The sequence below is a fragment of the Mustela putorius genome, unplaced genomic scaffold, assembly GCF_011764305.1.
Source record: "Mustela putorius furo isolate JIRA1106 unplaced genomic scaffold, ASM1176430v1.1 tig00000430_pilon_pilon_pilon, whole genome shotgun sequence".
Taxonomy (NCBI): domain Eukaryota; kingdom Metazoa; phylum Chordata; class Mammalia; order Carnivora; family Mustelidae; genus Mustela; species Mustela putorius.
In genome coordinates, this window is record NW_025421377.1 from 3,387,283 (window position 1) to 3,400,932 (window position 13,650).

The 13,650-nt window shown below is 42.9% G+C and overlaps 1 protein-coding gene across 3 annotated transcripts in view; it reads right to left on the reverse strand.

Moving 5' to 3' along the window:
• Nucleotides 1-683: 683 nt before the first annotated feature.
• The window catches only part of CORIN (corin, serine peptidase), a 246,751-nt gene continuing 233,784 nt past the window's right edge, over nt 684-13,650 (reverse strand). For 2 of the 3 annotated variants that reach the window (XM_045079705.1, XM_045079704.1), the window contains exons 20-22: nt 10,055-10,326; nt 7,605-7,738; nt 684-1,691 (exon numbers count right to left, since the gene is read on the reverse strand). In XM_045079705.1, coding sequence (XP_044935640.1) covers nt 1,509-1,691; nt 7,605-7,738; nt 10,055-10,326 — 589 coding nt within the window. In that variant the 3' untranslated portion in view covers nt 684-1,508. The remainder of the gene's footprint in view (nt 1,692-7,604; nt 7,739-10,054; nt 10,327-13,650) is intronic. The other variant, XM_045079706.1, reaches the window with a different exon arrangement.

The window sequence follows — 13,650 nt, forward strand, 5'->3', positions numbered from 1 at the left end:
TGGAACAAGGCTGACAGTTTTACGTGAAGTATGGGTACAGACTTAACAGAACTATAACAGAACAGACATGTGTTCTTACACTTTCACACAATCCTGACCCTAATTCCATTGCTGGATTTCACATTCTCAGGAGGTTTATACAAACTCCAGAACAGGAGATGAATAACATGGGAAGTGTCAAGGCAACTTCTTGAATTTGAAATATGTGCAAACATAGAAAAGAGTACAAAAACACAGGTATAAAATCGCAGTAAGTCTCTGTGTGGGATGCTGAGGCAGTCCGGGGTGCTGGTGAAGTTTAGTGGGGAATCCTCCTGTTCCCAAGGCATTTAGATGTTGCAAAATGGATGCCTAACTAAATTACTTATGTGCGACAATTTATATTTTGAAGCTTTTTAGTGGGAAGGAAAATACTTTTAACCACTAGTTACTTCGGAAATTGATGGGCATAAAGTGGCCTAGTGCTTAAAAGCATGTGAGAACATCAGATATTAAACACATTTCAAGGCAAATTAGAAAATGTTTTACTCCATGCCAGCTTGAACTGCGCTTTGAGAGGCATTTCCGTGACTTTATCATTATGGGCGAACACAGGAAGGTTGGAAAATACTGAATCGGAGGTTGGGTGCAATTTAATTTTTGTTTTCAAAAACTGAATCTCTCCAGACTAAACTAAGTTCTCCTTTGGCAAAGTTCAATCTCCATTTATTGTCACACAGGTGAAACAAAATGCTTCCCAGGAATATTCTAGCTATTGAGGTCTCAGTCAGCCAACTGATAGACGCTGAAGGAATCCCAGCTCTAGGGAAGGTTCTACAAAGACTCCTCTGTAAAGTTACATCCTTGAGTTAAGTTCAGAACGTGCAGTCCTGTCATCTTAAATGCTAGTGCTGGTATCTAAGCAGTGTTGTGTTCAGTATGTTTTACCATTTTAGCCACCTAAATAGATGCTGCTTGTCTTCTACCTCAGACTGTCTTTCATAGGGTTTCAGAACTATGCAGACTTGAGTAATAGTAAATAATTTAAGCATGTAAATTGTCTTGGCTCTTAATCAGAAGCAAGTCTCCAATATTAATATTGAAATTTGCCACTATGCGGTTGTGCTTGAGAAACAAAGGCTGGCAAAGATTAGTCAGCCTGGATCTCGATGTCCTCTTTGTCACTGGAATAAAAAGAATTTTCTAGAACCTCCTACCCTACCACCTGCCTTATTCCAGAGCTGATTATTTTGTGCTATGGTCAAGATTAGGCTTGGCAAAAGAACAAATCTGCTTTGCTTTTTTTTTTTTTTTTTAAAGACTGTCATTAAACTTGAAGCAAGAGAAAACTGAAGTTGAAAAAACTGAATAAAACTAGATCAAAACAAACATGAACATTTGCAGTGTACCGCTGAGCATCCCTGTCCGTGAAAAGTGCTTCTGGACAGCTCTCTACAGGAAGCTCCCCACAGTCGACAAGGCCATTTTCTTTGAGTGCAGCTGGCAAAAGTCTCGCATCATCTTTGGAATTAGTTCAGGAGAAAGGTACGGATGTATATTTGTCTTTCAATCCATTCGACGAAGTAGGACACATTGCTATAAACTCCAGGCCCCAGGACTTTGGAAAAGCAGATGGAGCCCCACGACGTTAAACCAAATAATGTCCACTGTCCTCCAGGCCGCTCGCAAACAAGGGGCCCACCGCTGTCACCCTGTAATGAACAGCAGTGGACATTAGTCACTGGTATGTTAGAGCCCGCCTGGGATACAATGAAACCAAACCCAGCTTAGCCAACTTCTTGGCTAAAAGTTCTTGGCAAAAGTTTTCGTTGCCAACTGGAGGGAGTAGGCTTTGCACTACATAGATGGACTTTCAAATGCACATTTTAAACCCCGATCTTTAAAAGAATGGGGGTCCCTTGAAAAAGGACTACATTCTTATTTCCATGAAATCAGACTTCTCAGCCATTTCCTGTGCTTGTCAAAATAGGTCATAATTTTTCTTTAAATTTAGTGTATCAGAAAAAATTCTCTCCTAATTGATCTCATTCTTCTAACTGCGCCCGCCACTTTATAAATGTTGCAAGTACCCAAAATGGAACATTCAAATCAAAGATTTTCTTTTCTCCGCACAATAGTACTAGAAAAATATTCCAGAATAAGTTTGTTTTCAAGATTCTTGTTTTGTGAATGAGTGCATTTAGTGAAAGACACTGGCAACTTGCTGTTTCTTAATAGTTCTTAGGATTTTTTTTTTTCAGTTAGTGCACGTGAGTGTTAAAGAGCACATCGGATTATGTACAGCGAAGTATTCTCTTTGTCGCCTCTGTTCTATCTCATGTGCACGGAGATTTTCATTCTTGACACTTTAGGCGGACTGTTCTTTCACCCACATAGGATTAGCAGTGAGACCCTTCAGCTTTCTAAGCACGAATATTGGCTACATCTGAAAAGATCAGAGATTAGGTGTGTTCTGCATGGCCTCAAAAGAGAGGGATCGATAGCCTAGAAAATAAAGAAGTAAGTATATGAATTCATGGTGGGGATTGACACAGACTCCTGCCCTGGAAGGATGTCAAACTTGGAAGTCCATAGCTGGTCTTGTCCCCCTGGTCATGTTGGAGAAAAATGCTGATTGGGTTAACCGATGCTCCTCTAAACACTTTCCCTTGGATTTGCTCATTTACTGCTCAGGAGATCCCTGTGAGTTGCTAAGAATTATTACAATATCCGTGTGATGAGACTGCGGCACAGGTGTGTACCCTGTTTGTGGGCAGGGTTCGAATTAGACCCACGCGGTCCATGACCGTGACTCTGACTCTGTAACTACTGGGCTCTCCTCTCAGACGTGTGAGCAGATACCACCGCTATTCGAGCAAAATAAGATGTTTGACTGTGCTGCGTGCCTCTGTGGAAACAGCCGTCTTTACGTGTATGGCTGACCAACGCCGTAAGCCTAAATAATGATGGTCCTCACAAGGGGTTAAATGAGTGCCTGAAAGCCTAGTTGAGTTTTTTAAAGCAAAATTTACTAAAAACATTTTATTAGACCTATTGCACGATTTTTCACCTTCCCTCCTACAAAAGGACTGCTAAGAGGCTGACTGACGTTGAGCTGTTTATTATGCCAGAGAGTGATTCAAATGGGACCTATGTTGCCTCTCAAAAGAGAGGCTCTTCAAAAAAAAAAAAAAAAAAAAAAAGGCTCTTCAGAGAGGAGAATGGGAAAGGGGCACACGGTGACTGGGGAATTCCATATACTGAGAGACACTGTCAATAAAAATAAATGTAATTAGCACTTCAAAACAAAACAAAATAAAACAGGACGTGTACATCTCTATACTTCCAGATTAAGATTTAAGCCAAATAATTGCTTGGCATTTACTCTTTGCCAGAGTCTGTGTAGGATTTATGAAGATGAAGGAGACAGGATTTTTTTGTCTCTGAGTGGCCAAAAGTCTGCTTGGGTAAGACGCATAACTCTACTTGAAAGCCAGGTCCAAGGGCCAGTACACGAAGGAGTCGTCAGAGGAATGAGGGATTACGGCCTGCTGGAGGGGAGCGAAAAGTAGCTTCCCAAGGTGTGGGTTTTGAGCAAGGCCTCATGAGACCCAAAGACATTTTTCAGGTGAAAAGGGGGAGGAAGGAGCAATTTGAATGCAAGGAAGAATACAGGAAAGGGCACATTTCACTCTTTTTCCGTCCCCTTTTCGCAATATTGGGCTTTGGGCCAAAGTTTAGGCTTGGCTTCAGTATTGAACCCCATGATTTCTAGACCTTAACAGAAGGGTCCACAGCTTCCAGAGTGTCCTATGGATGCCAGGGAGGAAGATAATGAAGGTTCTGTGAATAATCTTGCTCCGGACCTGGTCAAAAGGAGCTTTGGAGGACTTGTTTTGTTTTCTCCGTGGGGATGTACTGGAGACTAGCTGGTATGCACTGAAGACCGCCGCAGCGTTGAATTCCTACGACTGCCGAGGCTGGCTGGACCTAGCTCCTACTGGACATGACATGAGCCTGCCTGTGCTTGGACTTCAATTCTCTTTCAAAGAGTCTCCTCTCTTCCCTTTAGCAATTGACTAGAGATGAAGAGGCAGCAGTCTGGGGCACAACTCCAAACCTTCCTGGGGACAGGGAGAAATGTACGCACACGGATCATTGTTCCAGGAGAGTGTGGCAGTCGAGCACTTGGACTCTGAAGCCAGACTTTCTGAGCTCATAGCCTCACTCTACCACCTTCATGCCGGCCAAGATGGGGAAAATGACTTAACCCCTCAGCTCCCTTGTTTTCTTGATTTCTAAAACAGCAAAAACAGTAACACTGCCACAGGAACGGCTGATAAGACTTAAATGGGTTCTTAGCACTGGAACACGACAAGCACTAACTGATCAGTGCGAATTATACAGCTACTGTTCACTGAGTGAGCGTGTCAGACATCACACGTGTGGAAGTGAAAGATGGGCTTTCGCCGGCATGATGTAGGTGATCAGGTAATCCTCAAAACACCCCGAAAATTAGAATCAGCCCCAGCTTGTGATGCTAGAGAGGTTAGATAAGTTCTCCAGGTCAAGTTGTTCTTACAGGCAGAGATGGGATTCAAGCCAAAAGTTTCAGGCTGCAAATCCTATGTCCTAAGCCCCATATCATGCTGCCTTCCCAAACACTTTCTTTTTTTCTTTTTTGTTTTTGTTTGTTTGTTTGTTTGTGTTTTTTTGGTGTGTTTGGCTTGGGAAATCAAACCTGGGCCTCTTGCCTGAAGGCAGCCCACCTCAACTGATTCATGGCCAGGAGGCAGAAGAGACTGTGACCTTGGTGAAACGCGAAGCGATCTGCTGGCCTCCCTGTTTGCCATGACAACGAAGGAATCACCACTGGGCCATTTCCGGTCCTCTGATTTGCCCATTCTAAAACAGGCTACCAAAAGTGTTCTTTTATTGTGTTAGCAGTAATAACATTGTCAAACTCTTCTTCAATTCAAAAATACGAGGGACGATCTGATCTACCCCACAACAGTGTAATAACTAAAGTGTTTCCTAGCCGGGGCATATAATAACTGCCTTCCCCACTCTGTATAAGCTTCTTTAAAGCAGAAAAAGAAATTAAGAAAAAAAAGTCCATTTACAGGAATTGTTTTTTCACCAAAGTGATGAAAGACTTGTACTCTGAAAACTATAAAACACTGATGAAGGAATTCGGAGATGACACAAAGAAATGGAAAGACATTCCTGCTCATGGATTGGAAGAACAAATATTGTTAAAATGTCTATGCTATCAAAGCAGCCTATGCATTTAATGCAATCCCTATCAAAATACCAATAGCATTTTTCACAGAACTCGAACAAACAATCCTAAAATTTATATGGAACCACAAAGACCCCAAACAGCCAAGAGGTATCAGAATTTCAGTCTTCAAATTATATTGCAACACTGTAGTAATCAAAACAGTATGATACTGATACAAAAATAGACACAAAAATCAATGGAACAGAACAGAAAACCCAAGGGGCACCTGGGTGGCTCAGTGGTTTAAAGCCTCTGCCTTTAGCTCAGGTCATGATCCCAGGGTTCTAGGATGGAGCCCTGCATTGGGCTCTCTGCTTAGCGGGAAGCCTGCTTCCTCCTCTCTCTCTCTGCCTGCCTCTCTGCCTACTTGTGATCTCTGTCTGTCAAATAAATAAATAAAAACCTTTAAAATCTTAAAAAAAAAAAAAAAAAAAAAAAAGAAAACCCAGAAATGAACCCATAATTATATGGTTCATTACTTTTTGACAAAGCAGGAAAGAATATCCAATGGGAAAAAGTCCCTTCAACAGTGCTGGGAAAACTAATCAGCTATACACTAAAGAATGAAACCGGACCACCTTTTTATATCATACACAAAAATAAACTAAAAAATTTTAAAGTCCTAAAAATGATACCTGAAACCATAAAATGTCCTATGAGAGAGAACAGGCAGTAGTCTCTCTGATATCGGCCATAGCAATATTTTCTAGAGATGTCTCCTGAGGCAAAGGAAATAAAAGCAAAAATAAACTATTGGGACTACATCAAATCAAAAGCTTCTGCACAGTGAAGGAAATCATCAACAAAACTAAAAGCCTATGGAATGGGAGAAGGTATTTTTAAATGACATTCTGATAAAGGGTTAGTTTCTAAAATTGATAAGGAACTTCTACAATTCAACACCCTGAAAACAAATAATCCAATCAACAAATGGGCAAAAGACATGAACAGATGTTTCTCCAAAGAAGATACCCAGATGGCCCACAGACACACAAAAAAGATGTTCAACATCACTCATCATCAGGAAAATGCAAATTAAAACTACACCAGGATACCACCTTCCACCTGTCAGAGTAGCCAACATCAAAAACTCAAGCAAGTATTAGTGAGGATGTGGAGACAAAGCTGCCCTCTTGCCCTGTTGGTGGGAATGCGAACTGGTACATCCACTGTGGAAAGCAGTATGGCAGTTCTTCAAAAAGTTAAAAATAGAACCACGCTATGATCTGGTAATCGCACTAGTGGACATTTACCCAAAGAATACAAAAACACTCCTTCAAAGGGACAGGTGCACCCCTGGGTTTACCGCAGCATTATTTACAAGAGCAAAACTGTGGAAACAGCCCGACTATCCATTCCACTGAGAGAATGGATAAAGAAGATGTGGTACGTTTATACAATGGAATATTCGGTCATAGAAAGAATGCAGTCTTGCCATGTGCAATGATATGGACGGGGTTAGAGGGCAGTATGCTAAGCAAAGTCAGAGAAAGACAAATACTGTATGACTTCACTCATATGTGAAATCTAAGAAACAAACAGATGAACATAGAGGAGAAAAAGAGAGACAAGCCAAGAAACAGACTCACAGTGGTAGAGAACAAACCGCTGGTTCTCGCAGGGGAGGTGGGTGGGGGATGGGTGTGATCCGAGATGGGGACTAAGAAGCGCACATGCCATGACGAGCACAGGGTGACCCATGGAAGTGTGGAATCACTCTGCTGTACCCCTGAAACTAGCATCACATTGTATTTAAGTACACTGGAATTAAGATTAAAAAATGGGGAAAAAAAAGTAAGCTTCTTTGAGCACTTGTACCTTTTTATTCTCCCCTGGGAGCCAGTCCAATAGTCAATGAGCATTTATTGGGTAAAAATTAAAACGCCTCCCTGCTTTGGAAGGTAGCACGCTCAGCAAACCACTGTGACCGGAAACCCTGGGTGTTGAAAGGTCCTGTGCGGTGATTGCTCAGGACATGCTGGCCATCAGAGGCAGGTCCAGGCAACACCAGTGCGATCGACTCCAGAGACAAAGATCATTCTGTCACACATCCTGGAAGCTGGGATGTGTGTGTGGGCTTTACTGCCATCCCCCTGATGGGATGCTGGTCCCAGGCGGCAGGCAAGAGAGCCGAAGGCAACCGGAGCAAAGGGCACGGAGGCAGGGAGGGGGTCGCTCGGGCACCGGAGCGAGCACAGACTGTGAATAATTAAACCTCAGGTAATAAGCAGTCTCTGAAAACTATTCCCGAAGGGTGGCATGTGAATAATAATGAGTTTCTAGGGCCCCCACTGACGCGACCGCAGAACTGACTGTCCTCGCGACGCGCAGAGCAATTTACCATGCACGAGTCCACGGTACCAGACTCATAGCCGGCGCATATCATCCGCGCGGTGATGGTCTTCATGTCGAAGTAGGACTGGCACTGCTCCAGGGAGATGATGCGGACCTCTCCCTCTTGCAGCTTAAAAGGCACTGGGGTTTTAAAAAAGAAAAAGAAACGAAAGATCTAAGAGGGCAATCTGACTCAAAACTGAGGCTAAGCCGTACAGGAAATGATTACCTCTGTATACCCAGAGAACCATATTTACTTAAAATGCCATTCCAAAGACAAGGCTTGTTTGGCATCAGAATTTTCAGTGAGAAGTGTTGACAGTGGTCATCTAGTCAAACACCTTTATTTTATTAATGAGAAACTGAGGCACAGACGGCATCAATACCTTGGTTAGGTAACGTGGCTCCTGCTTTTCCCCTCTTAAAATATGCTTCAACAAGAACAACAGCTACATGATGAAAAGAAAAAAATCAAGCCAGGGTCCTGCCCCAGATGGGGGGTTAGCCCAGCTTGCCCATCGGGTCTAACAGGGGAAGGTGAACTCTATCTTAGGTTTAAAGACTGTGTCTCACCATGTTACCATGGCCATTACCAGTGGTAAGAACCTGTAATTCTTTTTTTTTTCCCCTAAGATTTTATTTATTTATTTGACAGAGAGATCACAAGTAGGCAGAGAGGCAGGCAAAGAGATAGAGGGAAACAGACTCCTCACTGAGCAGAGAGCCCGATGCGGGGCTTAATCCCAGAACCCTGAGATCACGACCTGAGCCAAAGGCAGAGGCTTTAACCCACTGAGCCACCCAGGTGTCCCAGAAGCTGTAATTCTTGAAGGGATGATAGAAAGATGTTGAAAGGAACAAAGCCATCCCTTGCTATCAGCAAAGGGAACACACAAATTCTGTTTTCTAAGTTATCACGGAATAATGATGGGTTTCCTGAAGCATAATCTTTTGTTGTTGAGACCTACAAATTATACACATCATTCCCCTTTTAGATAGTGATGGTGAAGCAGTCTATATTATATACAGAGTATCTTATGGGAAGAAAGGAGCACGTCTGGAAAATCAATATGATGGAAACAGTTTTGGAGAGTTGTCAAAAGAATGGTAATAGGAACTGTCACTAACATTTATTGGGTACTAGTGGTAGGTCTGGACGTGCACTCAGCGTTTTCTGGGCCAACGGTCTTAAATCGTTACAATAATTCTGTGAATTAGACCGTTGCTATTATTTTTTTCCACTTTATGGTAAGCTAGGAATTCAGGGTCGATTGGGACCTTTCTCACTGAATTCGGACCCCCACCCTTCACGCTGCACCGTATGTGTGGTATGTATGATGCTACATGACTGTTCTGAGTCTGATGCAGATATTATAGAAACAATACAAGGAAGGGTGATATAGAGTATATTCTGCTGTTATATCACACCACATTACTAATTATAGCTTTGAAACACCGAGGTCTACAGGAATGGTGAGGTCTGCCTTCGAAGGTCTTCCATGGGAGCGCTTCGGAAGTCACTGACTCACCTGTTTCTCGGCTTTTTCTTTGTTGTCAATTGATTATGTAGAAAAGAAACTCAACTTACCAAAACTTATCTGACTAAATTTTAAGGAACAAAAAATTTGTGCTTCAGATTGGCATTTGCAAAGGTAGATAGTGGGACACCAACGTCCCTCACCATTCCCGAGAGCCGTGGTGTTACTCGAGAAAGTCGGAGCGGCCAGCACTTGCTGTTAAAGAAGCTATCTCATTGATTACAGTCTTATTCTATACTTTATTACTATTGTTACACTTATTATTATACTTTATTAATAATGTTAATTAATAATAACTTATTATTACAATTATTATTACACTTATTTATTCTATAGTCTTATTCTACACTTTTAATAGGTCAAACAAAATGAGGGGGTCCATTACGGGGGCTGGGAGTAAACAGTACAAATTCTTTCATGTTTTTAGGTTTTATGTTTAAATCACCAGGGAGCCAAATTTAATCAATTTAAATAGGCAAATAGCAAGTCAGTTTTCTTTCTGGACGGACTTTCAGGCTGTATTATAGATGTTGACAAGATCAAATCATAACACAGAGCAGGAAATGGGACCAGGTGTGCAGCTTGACAGGGGGCTGGAATAGCCTAGCCACTCGAGAGAGCCACCGAGGGACTCTGCCTGCGGGGTGGGAATCACTGGTAAGACGGTCTCAAGCCAGGAGGACCAACAGCGTGGGTCATGGCTCCCTGAGGAGAAAATCTGAGGCGTGGAGAAGGATTTGTGAGGCTGCCTCTGAGTGTGGCAGGTCTAAGTACCACGAAGTACTGCCCTCTCCCATTTGCCATTTGTGGCTCCACTTCTAGAAGTGGAAACCGGAACTTGTTGCCAAAGCCTGGGAGGTGGCACAGTGGCCTTGGGGTGTAAAGGGAGAGGCAAGCACTGCCGAGGCTCCTGACTTACTTTTGTTGCCCATGTGCCCCCAGCCTGTGATGTAGCAGTACGTATCGGGTTCCAAGGCCTGCTCTGAGCTGGGCAAGCAGACCGGCCGGACGTAGCTGGTTTCATTGACGTCTTCGCTTAGCTCCACGATGCTGATGTCATAGTCCACCACAGCTCGGCTATAGCGAGGGTGCAGGACGATGGTCTTCACCAGGCGTGTCTGCATGAACGTCGACGGGTGGTCCAGATTGTTGATGCCAAACACCACTTTCCAGACGGCAGCGTTCTCTCGCCTGAAAGATTGAATTCAAGAGCTATGGGCATCTTGAACTCAAATTTAAATTTTGAAATTTACATGTGATTTTGAAAATACCTTATTTATGTAAATAATGGCTCTTTCCACACCCAACGTGTGTATTTATTAGAGGCCTTTCTATAAGGCTCTGAGCAATTTGTAAACAAGCATTCTCGTGGAAAGCAAAACTCGTGCTTCTAGAATGGGGGGATTCTGGAAAATAAAACTTGTTTCAGTTTGAAAGGCAGGCGTGGTGGGGGGAGTGTTGCTTGCTTCACTGAGTGGGAAAAATAATAAAAAGACACGAAGAAGAGAGAGGAAATTCTGGCACATGGAGAGTCCTAAAAGTTAACTGAGTGAAGTGTTTTTAGATGCACTGACTAGAATAATCCCAGCGAGAGTTCAAAACCAATGCTCTGAGACTGACCACTGGAAGTCGCGGGTCACCTTTTTAAGCATTTGGCTTGAAATTTTCAGAAGGTTCCCTTGAAAACTTGCCATTTCTCTGAGGTACTTGCTCCTTCTTGGAGGGATGTCTTAGCCTTGACTTTTTACTCTTCTTTCTTTTTATATATTTTTGAAGATTTTATTCGTTTATTTGTCAGAGAGAGTGTGCACACACAAGCTGGGGGAGTGGCAGGCAGAGGGAGAAATAGACTCCCCACTGAGCAGGGAGACCTGGGACTCCATCCCAGGACCCTGGGATCATGACCTGAGCTGAAGGCAGACACTTAACCAACTGAGCCACCCAGGTGTCCCTCCTTTCATTTTTTCCTCCTGTCTCCTCTTCTCCTCTGCTCTCAAGTCTATGTCCACATGTCCCAGGGCTCTTCTGTCCATCTTCTTATTCCTTGATGAGATTATGGAATCTAATTATCCCCTTTAAGATCTCATGGAGTCCAGTGGTTTTTAAATGCCACCAAATCCTGGAAACTCCCAAACGTGCATCTCCACCCTCCCCACTGAGCTACAAACTTAAATACACAATTATCCATTTGACACACTCGCTCGTATGTTTAATAGGAGCTAAGAATTTTCAGTGCTTCTCATGTATTTGACTATGTTCCAAGCATTCAGAATTCATCTTACAGATATTTAGTATTTATAACCATGTGGCAGAGCTGAATCATCTCTTTCTCTTATCCCAACACCATGTTCATCAGCAAGTCTTCACCACTCCACTTTCAAATATACCCAGAATCTTGCTATTTCTCCTTCCTCCGCAATCTATCTTAATACAAACCACTGTCATGGACTTGGATGACTGCAATGGCCTCCCAGGTGGTGGCCTTTCTTCTACTCTTAGCACACTGGCCCATTTTCCTCATGGCAGCAGAGTAACCCTTTTAAAAACAAAATTAGATTGAGTCCATTTCCTGCTCATAATTCTCCAGGGACTTTGAGTCACGCTTGAGATATACTCCTCATGGCCTCTAAGATGACCCGCTCCATTCCAACCCCAAGGACTTTCTCTTTTTGGATACGCTGAGGACACCCCCAACCCAGAGGCTCTCCCCTTTCTGTTCTCTCTGTTTCCATATGGTTCTGACCTTAACTCCTTCTCTTCGCTGAGGTCTCAGCTCCAACACCACCTCTTCCCTGCCGCCCTCCTTGGCCACCCAGTCTAGGCTTTATTCCACCCCCATCACTCTCTACTCTTGACCTTGCTTTAATTTCCATTCCACCCCCATCACTCTCTACTCTTGACCTTGCTTTAATTTCCATCTCACTGATATCAATGACATTGGCACAGCTGTTTGTTCTCTGCCTTGCACCCAGAATGTAAGCTCCGTGAGACCAGGGAGTTGGTTGGTCTTGTTCACCGCTGTATTCACAGAGCCTAGGGACTAACATGCAGTGGCTTCTCAACAAGTGTTTGTTTAAGGACAGCCCAATGCATGTTGTTTCAAAACATGTACTAGGGGCCAAATCCGGCCACATAGGCAAGGTCTACTCTTCATCAGTCCCTCTACCCTCTCTTCCATTCCCAGTCCCAGTCCACTCTGGACAAGCAGAGTGGGCCAGGAGCAAAGGAATGGACGTGGAGAGGACTGCAGTGCTAAGGGGGCTTTCCTAGCGGATACTCCCTCCTCAGGGGTAGGGTAAGTGAGCCATGCCACCTCTGTCCCCACTTGGGACCTTATCTTGTCCAACTAAAGTAGGTTGATTTGACCCACTAACCAGTTGTTTTTCAACCCAGGCTGAAGCTTTTAAACACCGATTTTCTGGGCATCACCCCATATCAATTGCAAGTTTGGGGCTGGGGCCTGGGAATCCAGACTTTTAAGTCTCATATTAAAACTCACCCACGTTCCTCCTTTCCTTGGCATGCTTTTCTTCATTGTGTTCTCATGCATGGCAAAGATTACCCTCTCAGAAGGGTAAGGAAAGACGTGACCAAGGTCGGCACTCAACCTGTTTATGGCACTGCTGGATTCTTGGAGTACACTACTGAAGGACTGCTCTACACGGCCCACACGTTCTATCCTTTTGCCATTGTGAAAAATAATAATTCTAGCACTATACAAATAGGAATTGATGTCATTCTTTGTGATACAGGTATTAGATATAGACATGTAGAAAGCTGTATATTTATAGCAACTCCTTCATGCCAAATATTGGGCAAGGGTTACAACAAGCAAGAAAGACAGGATCCCATCGACACAAACTTGAATGAAGATGAACAATCAAAGAAACAATCATAGTAAAATGCAGGAAGCGCAATCTCATGAGCATTGTAAGATGATACTACAGAATTATTTTCATTAAATAAAGCCATCACTGAAAGAGCATGTCTTTCTTTTCTTTTCTTTTCTTTTCTTTCCTTCCTTCCTTTCTTTCTTTCCATCTTTCCTTCCTTCCTTCCTATCCCCCTCTATTTTTTCCTTTCTTCCTTCCTTCCTTTTCCTCAATCCCCTCTTTTCTCTCTGTCCCTCCATTCTTTCTCTTTCTCTCCCTCCTTCCTCCTTTTCCTCACTTCTCCTTCCTCCCTTCCTTCCCTTCTTCCCTTGGTATTGTATTGTATTGTATTGTATTGTATTGTATTGTATTGTATTGTATTCCCTTCCATTTTATTGTCTACAGAAGTGAGTGCATGGCCATTTGAGCAATTCAATATTCACTTGAGATTCTATTATTTAAGGCATCTGAAATCAAGCAACAATTTCTGTCAAATTTCTGCGTATTTAATAGCTTCTTGACCTTGATTCAGAGCTACTAAATTTTGCTTCTAACAAATATTCATCCATTTGCTCAAATAACGAGCAGTATTTCAAATAGTTGAATACTGCAAATTATTTGTAACAAGATGAAGTAACAAATT